The 17746-nt window shown below is 50.5% G+C and overlaps 1 protein-coding gene across 2 annotated transcripts in view; it reads right to left on the minus strand.

Annotated features, from left to right (window-relative positions):
* The window catches only part of CCDC57 (coiled-coil domain containing 57), a 107031-nt gene that overhangs the window by 50908 nt on the left and 38377 nt on the right, over window positions 1–17746 (minus strand). The window contains exons 13-17 of one of the 2 annotated variants that reach the window (XM_082678084.1): window positions 14992–15214; window positions 14181–14333; window positions 9235–9338; window positions 6063–6329; window positions 634–820 (exon numbers count right to left, since the gene is read on the minus strand). In XM_082678084.1, coding sequence (XP_082534210.1) covers window positions 634–820; window positions 6063–6329; window positions 9235–9338; window positions 14181–14333; window positions 14992–15214 — 934 coding nt within the window. The remainder of the gene's footprint in view (window positions 1–633; window positions 821–6062; window positions 6330–9234; window positions 9339–14180; window positions 14334–14991; window positions 15215–17746) is intronic. The other variant, XM_082678085.1, reaches the window with a different exon arrangement.

A 17746-nucleotide genomic window follows, 5' to 3' on the forward strand; every position in this document is an offset into this window, starting at 1 on the left:
AAGCGGCCTGTACCCCAGCTGCACGAAAACCGAGGGGCTTAAGGCAGAGGCAGCGCGAGCGCCACCGAGCCAGGCTGGGTGACCCGGGGGTGCTTGTGAGAACCGGATGGTGCCAAGGCGCCAGGAGAGGCCCAATGTGTGGTGGCTCTGGTGGGTTCCATGGGCCCCTTTCTCAGGAACCAGCACCCAAGACCCCCACGGGCAGCCTGGGTGTCTGCAGCCCACAGCCCCGGCCTCTCGGCTGCACCGCATACACTGTCGCCTTTATCTCGAGGAAGCCGAGGCCCGAGCCGGCCTGGGAACCCGGCAGCCTTTGCCGTCACCACAAAGCCGCATAGAAACACCAGCTGCTTTGCTAACCTGCGGTATTTTTCTCACAGATGCTGCCAGAGGAGTGGGTTCACGGAACTCCCACTGCAGAGATGAAGCCAAGCTCTGTGCCTGACTCCTGACCTGGCCGCTCCACAGGGCGGCTCTGTTCTCCCTTCTGAACTCCCCCCCACCCCCCGCCAGCCTGGCCGGCCCTCCTCCCTCTGGCCCTCTTCCGGTCCCCCCACCGCGGCTCTTCTGTTGCCAGCATCCCCAACCACACGGCGCAGGCGATGATGGGCCGGGGTGGGGGGGGTGACCCACCAGTGAGGTGGCCCAGCTCTGCACGCAGCCGGTTCCCCAGCTCCAGGAGCTGCTCCTTCTCCAGGTGCAGCCGCAGGATTTTCCTGGCTGCCTCCTTGAGCTTCCTCTGGAGTCGGGGCACAGACAGGGCCTGAGGGGGCTGTGCCTCCTGGTCCTCGGTCCCTGCGGGTCCTCCACGTGCCGGGCCCTGTGAACAAATCCACACAGCAGAGGCCATCAGATGAGTCCTGGAGGGGAACGGGAAGTGGGAGTGAGGGTGCAGATGGTGGGTGCCACCGCCCGAACGACTGTCCCAGAACCCACATCGCTGGGTGACGTCCCTCCAACATGATGCATCCATGCCCACCTTCTTTCTCAGGGGGGTGGGGTTGGGCTGGGGGTGTGCTCTGAATGAAGGCCCTCGAGGCTCCCAGGCCAAGGCCTGCCTGCACTTGGTGACTCTGTGCCCTGCCCCAATGCCTTTGTCTTTCCAGTGACAGTGAGGAGCCAGCTGGCACCCAGGCCTGGGCTCCCTCCAAAGGTGCCCCCGGGACCCAGGAGGGCTACACGTGTGATCCGACCCCCTTCGAGGGCCCCATGGTCACAGGCTGGGTGCCTGCTGGCCGCCTGGTGTGGAAGGGGGCTGGCAGAGACCCAAAAGGTGGCCTGGAACGGGAACCCAGCCTCCATTACTCTCTTCCCCTTGCCCTGGATGTCTGCACTGCTGGGCCCCTCTGCCCTGGGCCCTTCTCCAACGCCTCCCTTGCCTTCATTCACTCAGTACCTTGCCTTCCCTGCCTCCTCTCTGGCTCCATCGTCCATACTCCCGTCTCAGTCATTTCTCTACCTGCCATTCAGACTCCCCTCCACCACCTGCAGGCCAGCCCAGGTTTCCCACCATCCTGACCCGGAGGAAGGTGCCAGAGAGAAAGCAAAGGAGGCCAAGGGAGGGAGCAGTGGCCGCCTGGGGCCTCCGCTTCTGGGCCTGGAGGCTGCCTTGGGCCAACACCCGAGGTCTGAACCCCGTTGTTCGGGCAGCACCACGCGGCCCTACATCCTACCACTGTCCCAGTCTGGCCTCACACACAGATGTGTGCTCCCACCCAGAGGGGTATTTGGAATGGGGTGGGTGTGGGGAAAGGAGAAAGGGAAAAGGAGAATGTGTGTGGCGGCCTCTGTTCCAGGCAGGGGCCCAGGAGGAGCCAGTGGCGTCCAAGGCCCCAAAGGAGGCAGGTGGCCTACTTAGGCATGGCTGCTCCTCACACCTATGAAAAACCGCATTGTGCCGTCCCAGCCACTCGAGCTGGCGCCAGAACAAGGAATCTGCTCTATGTCCCTGGAAGAGACCAGCACGCCCTGTCCTGGCCCTGTTTCTTGGTGTGCCTTTCCAGGGCTGGCAAGCACCTGTGCCCTCCTGTGGCCTGGGAGCTATGGTGTTTGCACACCAGTGCCTCCAGCACATGCCTGACGTATTGGCATGAAGCGGGGCGTGGAGGTGATGCGGTAAAGCGACCATCAGAGAAAGGCCTCCGCCCCGCAGCCCCGGCTCGGGGTCTCTCGAGTGTACAGGACCAGGGCCGGTGGGGGGCTGTGTCTTGGAGACCTGTAGCATGGATTCACACACGGGGCTGCACAGGCCCCAGGCGGCTAACCCGACCCGCTGGGAAAGGTACACAACCTCCAGGGATGTAGCCCTGGGATTGGGGGACTGGCCAGGCCACTCTTTCTCCAGGCTTTGTCCTCTACAAGGATATGCTGTGGGATTCTCTTGTGTTATTTTAAGTAAGGAAAGAACAATCCTGAAAACAGAGACTGTGCAAAATTCAGAACACTTAGAGATTTAAAAATCTCTTCAAAAGCAGGACGCCACCCTGCAAAGATGGCCCTGGCCTGAGCTGAGGAACATGCTGCCTGAGGCGTGCCCTCAGGCGTGGCTGGGCCAGGGGATGGGGAGTCCTGATCTTGAGTGGCCCATGTTCTTGTCACACAGTGACTGCACGCGATGAGCGGGTGCTGCAGCTGGGCCCCACCTCTCTTAAGCTTAGTTCCTGGTAAGATGAAGCTTATTTTGATGACTCTAAAGTCTCACCCCACAATGACACAATGCTAATAATGACCTGAGATGCCCAGGAGCTTCTGCACTGCTGCGTTCAGGGCCCAAGGTCCCACCCCGTGATGGCCCCATCCACCTGCCCTCGCCTGCTCTGGTGCAGGTCCCAGCATCCTGGCCAGAACGGAAACATCCACGCAGCAGAGGGAAAGCTTGAGGCATCCTAATGACAACTCTGTTCCCAAGGGAAGGGAGTGCCTGGGCTCCTTGAAGAAGCCCTGCGGGGAGGCTGAGGCCCAGGGAGAGGCAGCGCGGCTCCCTTGGGGCAGGTTCCCAAGCTTCCAGGCAGAGCCAGAGGGATCGCCAGCCAACACTGCCCCCCAGCGGTCCGAGGTGCCCGGTGGGGAGGCCTGGGGAAACCCAGCATCCGTCTGTTTGGGGCCTGGGCAGGGCAGCCTGCAGGAGGGAGGGGCCTGGGTGAGCCGAGAACCATGGAAGTGTGACAATGCAGCCACCTGCCCCACAGGGTCTCCTGTGACTGCGGGGAGCTCCAGGGTCTGCAGGTCCCTTCTGGGCTGGGGTGCTGGCTTTTGTGTGGCAGGGTCCCACCCCCACAGAGCAGCTGCAGGGATGGCCCGAGGCCCACGCCCCTGTCTCACTGCTGGTGGTTCCTCCCCTCTCCACACACATCTCTCTCTGAACCATCTGAGGGTGAGTTGGAGACATCGCACCCCTTTATGCCCCAATACTTCAGCTTGTACTTTCTGAAAACAGGACATTCTCTTAATAACCAGTTATTAGAACCAGAAATGTCACAGGGACGTGGCATTATGACCTAGCACAGTCCACAGGCACCTCCATCAGCTGTCCAGAGGACGTCCTTTATGGCCTGTTTCTCCTGCCTGGGGTCCAGGACCCTGCATGGCTTCTGCATCCTGGGTCCCCTAAGTCCCCAGCAGAATGTTCTCAACAGGACAAGCTGTGGGTTTAGTGCCCCTCGGTCTGGGTCTGTCCTTGGAGTCAGGAGGTCTTGTGCTTGGAGTCAGGAGCGAGGCTGTGTCCCTCTCCTGTCTGGAGGCTCGTGATGTCCGTCTGTCCCAGTGTTGGCAATGGGAGCTGATCTCTCGGAAGTGGCGTCCACTGGCTGCAGCACCAGAAAGTTACTGTTTTCCCTTTCCAATAAGAAGAACTTCTGGGGAGATTCCACACAAACAGCTTGTCCAGAATTTCAGCATCTGATGACACCCCCCGGCTGTGTCATTCCCTTCATGTCCTTGGTTGATGTTCTAAGTAAGGAAGGGTTTTCCTCTCTCCTTTCTTTCCTTGTCGGTTTATTTGCAGCAGAGTGAATGCGACTCCCTGTTTTAGTAGGTAGCTGATGACCCTAACTTCATGACTGACTAGCCTAGATCTGGTCAGTGGGAGCCCTTTATGCTGGCTCCTGCATCCCTGTCATGTCTCCGTGGTGGAATTGGCCACTTAGCCTGGTTCCTCTCAGCAGAGCAGGAAGTTCGGGAATGCGATCTAGGCACTGGGTGCGCTCACCCACCCTGGGGAGCCACTGCCCCTTGGCTCCTGGTGGACAGAGCCGGGGTATGTGCACACCTCTCTCTTTAAAGTAACCCACGAGTTTACTGTGGTGACTCCAACCCCAACCTGAGCCCCAGAGGCATCCTAGCCCTACCGACCACCTTCTTCCCCAGCCTCAGAAGCCTGGTGCCCACATCCTCTTCCCTGGGCACCCAACACACAGCTGGGCAATTACGAGCAGAGCCTGGGTGGGCCTGGCCTGGGCAAAGGGTTTCCTGTGCCTCCAATTTCTCACCCTGGGAGTGATCTCACCAAGGTCACAGGATGCCTAGACCTGGAAGGAGGTGGGACCCTGATAGCCATGCAGAAACTAAGGCCCAGAGAGCTCACTCAACACCCACCTTGGGAGAGCGGCCTTGGGCCTCAAGTCGCTTCAGGTCCCAGGCTGTCTGCCAAGGGATTAAATACTTCGATTTTAACTTCCACTCATTTGCATGGTTTCTTCCCCCTTCACTCTAAACAAGGGGATCAGAGTTATACGAGGGCTGCTAACAGGAGAGCTGCAAGGGTCCCTGGGCTGCAGTGAGCCCCTGGCAGCACCTGGAACAGTCATGGCCATGGCGGGAGAGCAGACACATCACCAATGGCATTTGCTGCCCAGCTGGGCCTGGAGCCTCTGAACTTAACTCCTGGATTACAGGACTGTGGGGAGGTCTGGGGCTCTTGGGGACAGCATCCACTTACCGATGGCACAGAGGGTTCAGTATCCCACTTCTAGTGCCCCCTCGGGGCTCAGGCTCCCTCAGCTTCCCCCTCACCAGCCCATCTCCCTCTGCAGGCACTCCTCATATGTTCGCCCCTGCCAACGCACAGCTGGCCCCCCTCATGTTCCTTAAGCCAGATAGTGTCCTGGGTTGCATCTTCTCCATTCCAGGTCCTTCACAGTCCCCGACAGTAGGTCCTGGAGCCTGGTCTCTCTTGTGTCCTTAAGTATCACTCTCAAAACTTGGCCCATGTGATGAGAACCACTGGGGGGCATATGATCGATGCTACTTCTGCCTGAGGACTCTTGATGCCTTCCAGACATCATTTTACTGTCCTTAAAACCTTCTGCTTATGAATAGGTCACCATGTGCAACCACAGGTAACACAGGTAATCACAGGTCACCGCAGGTAATGCAGGTAATCACAGGTAACTGCAGGTCACCATCTGTGACTGCAAATAACTGTAGGTAACTGACAGGTCTCGGGAGGCATGTCACACGACGCCCTGTGAAGAAAGCCCATTCTTTGCAGCATCTCCATCACGGTGTTCAGGAAGCAGGAAGGTGGCCTGTCTGGCAGACATGTGGGGACAACGTGCTGCTGCAGAGCTCTTGCCCTGGCCTGGGACCTTGGCTTAAACCCAGCCATGGAACTGGAGGGCAACTGGGTGCCAAGGGCCTGACCAGGACCAGGACGCCAGGTGGCCTGGTGGCCCGTGCTCCGGACAGCATCTCAAACACTCTGAGAAGCTCATGAGAACCACAGGCTCCATCCCTGAGGGTCCTCTGGAAGGAGAACCCACCATGTTGCATCCATTTCAGGGCTTCCCAGGCCCTTGAATCACACAGTCAAGGACTCCTTTGTTAGAGGACACCAAACAGTCCTCTTCACGTGTGCAGCCTCCCTACATGCTTTTAAAGGGATCTCAGCGACCTGGAGGATGAGAGGCTTAGCAGCCCTTGACAGCGTCTGTGGAGAACAGCCCCGGCAGAGTCAGCCTAGTCAAGGAAGAAGAGGGAGGCCGGGGCGGGCGGGCCCCTCAATGGCCAAGACTGCACCCCAGACCAGTCCCACACAGGACGCAGAGCACCCACAGGGCACCCACCTCTCCCCCGACAGCCTCGGTGTCTGAGGCGTGCGGTTGCTGCCTGCCTGAAGCACCCCCGCCTTCCTTCTGGGCTGACCTGAGATGCTTCTCAATCTCAGCCACCTGCTTCCGCAGCTGCAAAACCTCCAGGTGCACCTGGTCCAGCTCGTGGGGAAGCTCTCGCTGGATGGTGTCCATGTCCAGGGGTTCCCGCAGCACCTGGGAGGCCGTTTCAGAGACAATGTTAGGAAGGCGGCCAGCTCTGGGAAGGGGTCTGGAACAGATCTGCAGGGAGGACAGGGAAGCAAGAGAAGGGCAGCAGTAGATGGTAGAACGTCCAGAAAGATCAGAAGGACACATGCCGGTCAGCCTCCCCTCTCTGGCCGAATTCCATCACCCACAAGCCTGCAGTCCCACCGCCAAGCTGCTGCTCTTCCGGTCCCACCTAACCAGGCTCCCAGGCGGCTCCACTTGTCGCCCCCAGAGTGGGGATGCGGGCACCTGCAGCAGAGCCTACACTGGACCCAACGTTGGTTGGGGAGAGTCCCTGCACGGTGTCTGGACAGTGGGCCTTAAAACCTTCTTTCTGGGCCCTAGTCCCAGGTGGAGACAAAGGGCACGTAACTGCAGGCAGGGGTGGGGAGGCCCAAGCCTATCAAAAGGCAGAGGTGGATGAAGGCGTAGGAAGAGGCAGGAAGGGAAGTCCTGGCTGCACGAACAACCTGGGGCAGCTGCGGGGCGGCTAGGAGGTGCCCGAGTAGAGCCCTGGCCAGAACTCCAGGGCCGCCCCGTCCTTCAGCTACCTCTCTCGACAACGTCTGCTCTCCCAACATAAGGAGGGGAAAAGGACAGGTAGAAAGACAGACACACCTCTCTACACCCTCAAATTGCCAATTTTACTCTCAGGAAGATAAAATATCTTCCTATTCGAGGGCCTCCTACAAAGAATTCATAATGAATATTTTATTCTATTTATTCACATACACTAAAAAAATGACCATTGGATAAACATACACTGTTAACTAAAAAACACTTCAAGGTAGACTTTTTTCCTCAGGATGATCAAACCATCTATCATTATCAAGACAGGATTAAAAGCTCTTATTTACATGTTTATTCCTGTTTCTGGCATGTGGGGGGATGTAACATCCCGATGGTGGGGCAGAACTGGGAAAGGGCAAGCATCTGAAGACCCCCTCCTCTCATATGTGACATAGGTCTGTAATCCCAGAGACAGAAAAGTGGTCCAGTTCATCTCCACTGCAACAGCAAAAATGAACTTTCAGCCAAGACAAGGCATCTGATTTCTGGGCATTGCCTGCTCCCCACAAAAGACAGAAATCGCCAAGCAATGTCTGTCACCAGCCAGGTGTTCTGTTCCATGGAAGATGCAGAGTCTGCAGGATGGTGTAACCTATGTACTTATGGACTTGAAAGGGCACATGAAAACGGCCTCATGGGAAAGAAACGTCACAAGGTGACAGAGTGGCGTAACACCACCAGCACCAGCAGTAAGGACTGTGTTTCCAGGGACATTGTCAAGACCATGAAAAGACAAGCTAGAGAATGGGAGAAAAAGTTTGCAAATCATATATCTGGGGGACTTCCCTGACGGTCCAGTGGTTAAGACTCTGTGCTTCCAATGCAGGGGAAGTGGGTTCGATCCCTGGTCGGGGAACCAAGATCCCACATGCTGCGGTGTGGCAAAAAAAAAAAAAAAAGTCATATATCTGACAAAAGACTTGTATCCAGAACATACAAAGAACTCTGAAAACTCAACAACACAATAAACAACCCGATTAAAAATGGGCAGAGGATATTCATGGACATTTCTCCAAAGAAGATATACAAATGGCCGATAAGCACATGAAAACATGCTCAACATCATTTTTCATCAGGAAAATGCAAATCAAAACCACAGGTCAGGTCCACCTCACACCCACTAGAATGGCTAGAGTCAAAAAGACAGCAAAAGCAGCCGGTGCTGGTGAGGATGTGAGACACGGGGACCCTTGTGCACCTGCTGGGGGTGGAAAGTGTGCAGCTTCTGTGGAAACATTAGTGGCTCTCCAAAAAGTGAAATATAGAATTACCCTGTGACCCAGCAATTCTACTCCTTCATGCATACCCCGAAGAACTGAAACAGGGACTTGGACAGACCGCATTCACGGCAGAATGTGTCCACCACATTCACGGCAGCCAAACAGTGGAAGCAACCCAAGTGTCCAGCAGATGAATGGGTACACTAAATACTGGGATACTCTCCAGTTACTAAGAGGAAAGAAGTTCCGACACCTGCTACAACATGGATGAACGTTGAGGACATTATGCTGAGTGAAATGAGCAAGTCACAGAAGGACAAGTGCTGCGTGATTCCCCTGATATGAGGCTCCCCGAGGACTCAGGCCCATAGAGGCAGAAAGAGTAGAGTTTACCAGGGGCTGGGGGTGGGGAACAGGGAGTTAGTGTTTAATGGGGACAGAGTTTCTGTTCAAATGATGAAAGAGTTCTGGGAACAGACCCTGGTGATGGTTACACGATACTGTGAATATACTTAACGTCACTGAATTGTACACACAAAAATGGTAAACTTTATGTTATGTATATTTTACCAGAATTTAATAAAAAGCACTAAAAAAAAAAGAGATATCATGAATTAATAGCAATAAAGCACAGTTTGTGACACCAGCACCATCATGCCAGGGCGGAACTGCACTGGAGTTTGCCCAGCTGCCCTGCCTCCCCAGGAAGCAGTGGGTCGGCCGAGTACCTGGTGACAACCCGTCCCCAAGGAAGGCAGGGCCAAGGGACAGAAAGGGTCGCCACTGGCCAAGGCATCTAGAGTCACAGTGATGACGAGCACACGTTCCTGCCACAGCTTGGTGCCTGGGTTTAACACGGGTCCCGGGACTCGCCCAGCACGTCCTGGGAGGGCAGAGACGGGGCCCTGCACATCGACGGCCAGCACTGCCCCTCATGCCCTGGACTCTCCTCTCTCATCTACCAGGTCCTCACTGCGTGCCTTCTAGGGACACACGAGAGGTGAACCAGCTGCTCCTCACAACAACCCCTTCCTTGCACGGAACCTGAGGCACAGAGAGGCCACAGCAGGTTCCTGGGGTTCAGTGCCACCCCAGGAGTGCCTTCAGTCGGAAGACCTACACAGTCTAGCATCAGAGAGCAGCCATACCTTCTGTCTGAGTTGTGCCACCAGGGAGCTCAGGAGATGTGCCCTGTCTCCAAGCCTCTGGAGCGCCAGTCCCGTGGATGGACCATCGACCGGCACAGCTCCTCCTGCAGAGAGAGAGATTTTTGTCAGACTCACATCTCCTAAAGCCCTGGGAACTTCCAACTGCCTGTCCTCCCTTTGAGGAGATGGACATCTGAGGCATCCAGGGCAGAGGTGTGTTCTTCTCTGCCTTCCCCTAAGGATGCCTACTGTCACTGCTGGTCTGCTGTGACGTTAAGATGTTCTAAAGCTGAGTGGATGCAGCTGGGTGCCCCCAAAGACTGAGATGAGCTGCACATGAAGAACAATCCTTATGCCAAGAAAGCAGGAGTCTTCGTGGAGAAAAAAATCCAACCTTTCCAGCTAGTGTCTGGTAGAGGCCAACCTGCATAGCCTCCTGGTCGTTTGGCTGGGAATTAAGAAAATGTCCACGAACCCACAGGTCAAAGAAGAAATCACAGTGGACATTAGAAATTATTTTGAACTGATTATCATAAAAACACTGCTTATCAAACTTAAGGAATGCATCTAATGCTGTCCTTTCAAAAGTATTTATAGCCATACAAGCTTATTTTAGAAAAGAAGGATGAAAGATAAATGAACTGAACATCCATTTGAAAAATGAGGAAAAAAAAGCAAATAAAGTACAAGGAAGGACAGAACAAAGTCAGTATTAGATGCTGAGGAAACAGAAAACAACGTGCAATAGAGGGTGAATAAGACCAGAGGAGGTTCTTTGAAAAAGTTAAGTCCCTGGTGAGATTAAGCAGGAAAAATGGACAGAGACAATACAGCAGATGGAAAGGCTGTTACTTTAGATCCTGGGGGCTGTGAAAACGTGTGGAGAATACACTCCCCAAAGCAACTTTATACCAAATTTTTGAATATTTAAATGAAATAGTCAATTTTCTAGCAAATTATAACATCAAAAAATGACACAGAAAAAGGAAAATCTAGATAGTCCTTTAACTGTGAAAAAAACCTGAACTAAAAATTTAAAACTTTCCCACAAGGAAAACTCTATGCCCAGGTGGTTTCCAAGTTGAAGTCTATCAATTGGTTAAGGAAAAATGAACATGAGTCTAACATAAACATTTTCAGAAAACAGAGAGATAGTGAACATATTCCAACTTATTTATGAGGCCAGAATAATCCTGATTCCAAAACCTGACGTGAACATCAAGAGGAAGGAAAATTATAGGCCAATCTTACCCATAACATAAATGTGATAATTCTCAATAAAATATTAGCAGAAGAATATATCACATGTTGAGTTTATTCCAGAAATGCAGGGTTGGTTTAACACTCAAAGACCAATTTAAGCTTCTCATTCTGAACAAAATGAATGTGTGTGTGCATTCCACCCCACTCCTCTCCCTGATTACAGCTGACAGCCCTGGACACCACACACCAAGCCAGATGAGGAGATTCTGAACAGGGAGGAAAAGCAGGCAGAGAGGCTGGGGACCTTGGGAATCAAAGGACGACCCACAGTGAGTTCCTGGAGTTTTTTCCTTCCTGTATTTCCCAACTTTGGTGCTGGAGCAGCCACGACTCAGAGACACCACTGAGCGAAGACCAGGAACCAAGGCCCAGGAAAAGGGAGACCCGCACGGCTGCTGGTAAAACAGAAGCAGAATTAAAACAGACTCAAAGACAATCAGGATTTCATGCCACGACACTCAAATGTCAATGACAGAATCCAAAATTACTCATTATATCAACAACAAGGAAAATCTCACCTTGAATGGAAGAAGACAACAACAAGATGACAGGTTAAGGTGACTCCAACAGGCAATCTGATACACTCTCAAAACAAATGAATATTGGAAGTTTCAGCAAAGGGATGAAAAATACAAAGCAAAACAAAATGGAAATTTCAGAACTGAAACCATAATAAAAATCTCACTGTATGGGCTTGATAGGAGAATGGAGACAACAGAAGAAAGAACTGGTGAACTTGAAGATATAATAGAAATTCTCCAATCTGAACAATAGAGAAAACAGATTGGAAACAGACAGACAGACAGAGCCTCAGTGACCTGTGGGAGAATAACAAAAGATCTAACACTCTTGCCATTGGAGTCCCGAAAGGGAAAAACAGTGTGGAGCTGAAAAAAATACTTGAAGAAATAATGGTTGAAAACTTCTCAAATTTGGCAAAAGACACATCTTCAGATTCAATGGCAAAAGGATAAGCCAAGGAAATCTGTGCACAGACCATCATAATCAGATTTCTGAAACTAAAGACAAACTCTGAAAGCAGGCAGAGAGAAATGATTCACAGGCAATGGACTGCTCATCAGAAATGATCATCTGATTTCTCACCAGAAGAAAATGCTATATTTTAAGTGCTGAAAGCAAAGAACTGTCAACTCATAATTTTATACCAGTGAATATACTCTTCAGGGATGAAGGTGAGATAAAGACATCTCAGATGAAGAAAAACCAAGAGTTTGTCACCAGCAGTCTTGCTGTAAAGGAAGTGTTGAAGGAAGTGCTTCAGACAGAAGGAACCTGGAATCAAGAGTCATGGAGAGGGGAAGGATCCGGGGAAAGAATGGACCATACCTTTCCTCCTGAGTTTTTAAAATTATGTTTGACAGTTGAAAGCAAAAACGAGGATCCTGTCTGATGTGGTTCTCGATGTACAGAGGGGTGGTATTTGCGACAATAAAGGGGGTGATGGGGCCTGACTGGTGGTAAGATCCCCACATTCCACTTGAAATTGCAGTGTTGACACGAGTTGACTGTGATAAGTAAGGATATTGAAATCCCTAGAGCAAACACTAGAAAAAGTACCCAAGGAGATACACTGAAAAGCTAGACTAAAGTGGAACACTAAAAAATGTTCAAGTGACCCAGTGGAGGCAGGAAAGAGGAAACCGACGGATAGAAAACAAATGTGAAATGGCAGGCTTGGCTCCTGACACGGCAACAATTACAGCAAGTGCAAACACTCTAAACCCATCCGCTAAAGTATCACAAGATGGATTTCAAAACTGCCTAGCTACATGCTGCCTACAAGGAATTCATTTCAAATGCAATGATGGAGGTGGGTTAAAAGAAAATGGACGATAAAGATATACATGCAAACGCCAATCAGAAGAAAGCAGCACTGGGACTTCCCTGGTGGTCCAGTGGTTAAGACTCTGTGCTTCCAATGCAGGGGGCTAAGGTTCTGTCCTTGGTCAGGGAACTAAGATCCAACATGCTGTGCAGCTTGGCCAAAGAAGAAGAAGAAGAAAACTGGACTGGCTGAATTAGCATCAGACAGTAGACTTGAGAGGAAAGAAAATTACCAGGATGAAGAGGAACACCACATAATGATACACAGGTGAAATCACCAAGAAAACATAAATGTATATGCATCGAACAACAAGGCTTCAAAATACATTAAGCAAAAACTGATAGAATCATGACAAAAAAATACAGATTTGTATTACAATAGGAATAGGAAGAAACCTTAATCTGACAAAAAAAAAGTAAATATTAAACTTTAAAGTGTTGAAAGTTCTTCTCTGGGATCAGGAAGAAAGCCAGCTATGATCAACATCATACTAGAGATTCCACTCAGGGGAAGTAATACAAGAGAAAAAAGTAAAAGCTATCAGCACTGGAAAAGACAAAAATAAAACGTCCACTATTTGGGACAAGATGACTAGGTAGGCAGAGTGTCCTGCCTGCCCCTTCCTTTCCTTCCTGAACAATGGACCCATAAATGATCAGATGGGCGGTGGCAGGAGGTTACCCTCTGTGAGCGATCTGCCTGGGGGCTGGTGGCCCAGCAGGCGAGGGTGTCAGGGTGGAGGGCAGCCTGGTTTGGCTGTCAGAGCCCGGGAGGGCCTGGGTAAAAGGGTGGGGCCTCCATGTGGGGAAAGGCCTCCGTGCTAGGGAGGCTGCTCACACCCAGGAACTGGATAGAAGAAATAATGTACTGAGGAGGTCGGGAGCCAGGCTTCTCGTTGTCAGAAAAGGAAGTTAAGAGTAATGAAAGCGGAGACTAGAACAAGCCTGTGATCCTGGACCAACCATAGAGGAACAGACTGACGGATAAGTTTGTCTTAAATTAAGACCTTCTGATGCCTCAGGAGATGGAGCCAAAAAAATATTGCTAAGATTTATGGCAGGGTGTTCCGCCTATGTTTTCTTCTAGGACTTTTATGATTTCTGGTCTCACATTTAGGTCTCTAATCCATTTTGAGTTTATTGCTGTATACGGTGTTAGGGAGTGTTCTCATTTCACTCTTTTACACGTAGCTGTCCAGTTTTCCCAGCACCACTTATTGCAGAGGCTGTCCTTTCTCCATTGTATATTCTTGCCTCCTTGGTCATAGAATGAAATTTTGCCATTTGCAACAACATGGATGGACCAGGAGGGCATTATGCTAAGTGAAAGAAGTCAGACAGAAAAAGACAAATACCGTATAACACTTATAAGTAGAATCTAAAAAATACAACAAACTAGTGAATATAACTAAAAAAGAAACAGACTCACAGATACAGAGAACAAACTAGTAGTTACCAGTGGGGAGAGGGAAGGGGGAAGGGGCAAGATAGGGGCGGGGGATTAAGAAGTACAAACTATTATGTATAAAATAAATAAGATTCACGGATATATTGTACAGGAGATGGCCAGCTGTGCTGTGTCAGCAGGAACCAGAGCAACGGCTCTCGCGACTGCTACTGGGAGAGGATATGGTGTGAATAGTCTGGAGACAGCCAGACAAGAGTACACACGTGTAATTCCACTTGTATGAAAACTCAGCCACAGGGTGAGGAGTCAGGACAGCGGCTGGCTCAGGAGGACAAGGGGCTCCTGGGATGGCACATTTGTAACAGCTCCTCGGGCTGTGTTACTAGACAGTCACTGGACGGAGCACACGACACGACACAAGGATTCTCACCGGTGGTGTCTGTGGAGGCCAGGACACTGGGTTGAACGCCAGCACAGGACGAGGTCGTCTTCGAAGCATCTAACACATCTTCTAGTTGTTCCTCCAATGTTTTTAATTTATGCTTTAGAGTTCGCATTTCTGCTTCAAGGGCCAGAACATAATCTTCCAAAAAAACCCAGTAAACACACAGGCACATGTGTTTATACTCTCACCCTTTATCTACCACCCTTGTCCTCCCCTGCCCGACCCTCATGACTGTCCCATGCTGTCTGATACGCTCCCCTCCAGAGATCAGCTCGCCATGCTCTCCGAGGGGGCCCCATGGTCAGGAGCGAACACTCACTCTCCTTCAGTCCTGCAACCCTTGACGCACCGACACAACCATATCATCCTGAGTGCAGCCGTCTCAGGCGCTGCCCCTCCACTCACCACCCCTCGAGACCCTGCTCCAAATAGCGTGGGGCTGGGCGACCTTTGGGGCCTGGATGCTCCCCTGAGGAAGGGCCTGCTCCCCTAGCCCCACCTGCCCACTCCAGGAGAGCACGCCAACCCAGTCCCTGGTCCAAGTCTCGCTCTGGTTTTTAAGTGCGTCAAGTGTGTATCCTTCACTTTTTCCCTCCACTTACCAATAAAAAGTTTTTATTGTATATAAAATATTTGACTTAAGACCCTTCCCTTGGAGGAAAAGCAGCTGTCATACTTTGAAGTAATCTATCAAAGGGGATGTTCACTTGTAAGACTCCAAGTGAAGCCTATCGTGGACCCGGTAGAGATGGCATCTCATCCTCCCTCTCCCTCTCTCCCTCTCCCCTTCGCTCACCAGGTACAGTTGAATCAGCGGCTGCCTTTGGGTCAGGCTGGTTTGTTTGTGAGGTCTCCCCTCCTAACTGGGCAGAAGGAAGAATCTGATCACTTAGAGTTTCCATTTCTTTCCTCATCTGTGCAATAACGTTTCGCAAGCTTGTGTTCTGCTCTTGTAGCTGCTGGATCACAGTAGATGGAAAACTTTTACTTATTTCTTCTTCTTGATGCCTTACAAGCATCTGTCAAATACGGGAAAAAAAAAAAAAAAGAAAAAGAAAGAAAAGAAATTGGTTACAGCCAAGAACCGATGATTCCCTTGTGCACTGAGGCCGGCTGCATCTGCGTCCACCTGCCCCCTGTTCCTGCTCCCCGTCACCTGTCCTAGAGATGGGTAATGTTGACAGAAGTATGAAAAAACTTTTTCTTCTGTGTTTCATAAAGACAAGACCACGGTTTTTCAAAGATAACTTTTATTGAGAAATTTGGGGACCCTTCCTTTTTAGTCAGAAGCCCATCATTCACCCATTAGAGTGGCAGTTATAAAAAAGACGATAACAAGTGTTGCTGAGGATGTGAAGAAAATGGAATCCTTGTGCACTGTAAAAGGTAAAGGTACGCAGTGGCTTGTAAATGTAAAATGGTGCAGCTGCTGTGGAAAACAGTCTGGCTGTTCCTCAACAAAGTAAACACAGAGCTATTATACGACCCAGCAATTCCACTCCTAGGTATAGACCTAAGAGAACTGAAAACATACATACACACAGAAACCTGTACACAGGTTTGGAGCAGCATTATTCATAGTAGCCAAAATGGAAATACTCAAATGTCTACCCACAGATAATGGATAAACAAAGGGTAACACTGTGAAATATTACTCAGCCAGAAAAAGGAACAATGTTCTGACACATGCTACAACATGGAAGGACCATGAAGACATCATGCTAAGTGGCAGTCAAGGACTTTAAAGCAGTTCCCATAAATATACTCCAGGATTTAAAGAAAAACATGAACATAAAGAGAGAAATGGAAGATATCAAAAAAGAACCAAATAGCATCTACAGAGATGGAAAATATACAGTCTGAAGGAAAAATTCACTGGCTAGGATGGGATTAAGAGCAGATCAGACACTACAGGAGAAAAGATGAGGGAACATAAACACATAGCAGCAGAAAGTATTCAAACTCAAGCACAGAGTGAAAGAGACCAAAAAGAACAAATAACAACAGAGCTCTAGTGACCACGGAATAATGTGAAGCAGAAACACACTAACCCAGATCATTGAGGGGGACAGAAAAGGATTCAGAACTTGTTGGCAAAAAAATTTCCAATTTGATGAAAACGTAAGTCCACAGATCCAAGAAGTTCAAGAAAACTGAAGCAAGATAAACACACAAAAAGTTACACCAAACAGCACATCATGGTCAAATTACTAAAAAACAATGATAAAGAAAACCTCTTAAAAGCGACCAGAGGAAAAAAAGACACATTATGTTCCTGCAGAAGAACAAATACAAGAAACTGACAACTTCTCATGAGAACCAATGAAATCTAGAAGACAATGGAACCATGTGCAGAAAGAAAATAAAAACCTGTCACCCAGAGTGAAAATCTCCTTTGAAAATGATGGCAAGAGAGACTTCTGCCTTTGACCATGAGGGATTTGCTGCTACGGGACTTGCCCTCTGGCTGTAAACAACTAGAAAACCACACAAATTCTATGAAACCACTGTCTTCAGACACTGCCTGTACAGTGGGTGCCAGAGGAGGGGACAGAGGAAGGGAGCCCGTGGTTTGCCTAGTTCTCTGCATCTGGGCCCAGCACAACCCAGCCCTCTGTGGATGTTTGCTTGCAGAAAGCACCAGGCTCCTCTCCTCCATGGCTGCCCCATCAGCACACTAACCTCCAAATGGGCAGGAAGGAAAGTCCTCCCCTAGGAAGCAGCACATGCTCACTCCCCACTCAAGGCCCAGGTCCCATCCTGAGACTTTCTGACTTTCCGACTGGTTGCTGGATCCTGCTTACCAGCAAAGCAAACCAGCCGGGCTTGCAAGGACCTTTGACCAGTCCTGCTGAGAGAGACCAAGACTATGTGAACACAACGCGAGCTTCTAACAAGTTCAGAGACGCACAAACATGCCCATGCAGCATTACAAGAATCTGTGCAAATGATCCCAACGGCCATTAGTGAGAGAATGATGAAGTAAACCGTGGCATGGTCATACAATAAAGTACACAACCATTTAAGTTGCATTTTTGAAGAATTTTATTTTTTATTTATTCTCTTTTTAGCTGCGTTGGGTCTTTGCTGCTGCACGCGGGCTCTCTCTAGTTGTGGCGAGTGGCGGCTACTCTTCGTCGTGGTGCGTGGGCTTCTCATTGCAGTGGCTTCTCTTGTTGCAGAGCATGGGCTCTAGGTTCATGGGCTTCAGTAGCTGCAGCACGTGGGCTCAGTAGTTGCAGCACACAGGCCCTAGAGCATGCGGGCTTCAGTAGTTGTGGTGCGTGGGCTCTAAGTGCGCAGGCTTCAGTAGTTGTGGCGCATGGGCTCAGCAGTTGTGGCTCACAACTCTAGAACGCACGTTCAGTAGTTGTGGCGCACAGGCTGAGCTGCTGCGTGGCATGTGGGATCTTCCCGGACCAGGGCTCAAACCCGTGTCCCCTGCATTGGCAGGCAGATTCTTAACCACTGCGCCACCAGGGAAGTCCTGCATTTTTAAAGAATTTTAATGATGTGAGAAATATTTATGGAAACTTTAAAAAAGAATTAAC

This window comes from Grampus griseus, assembly GCF_964374135.1.
Source record: "Grampus griseus genome assembly, chromosome: 20".
NCBI lineage: Eukaryota > Metazoa > Chordata > Mammalia > Artiodactyla > Delphinidae > Grampus > Grampus griseus.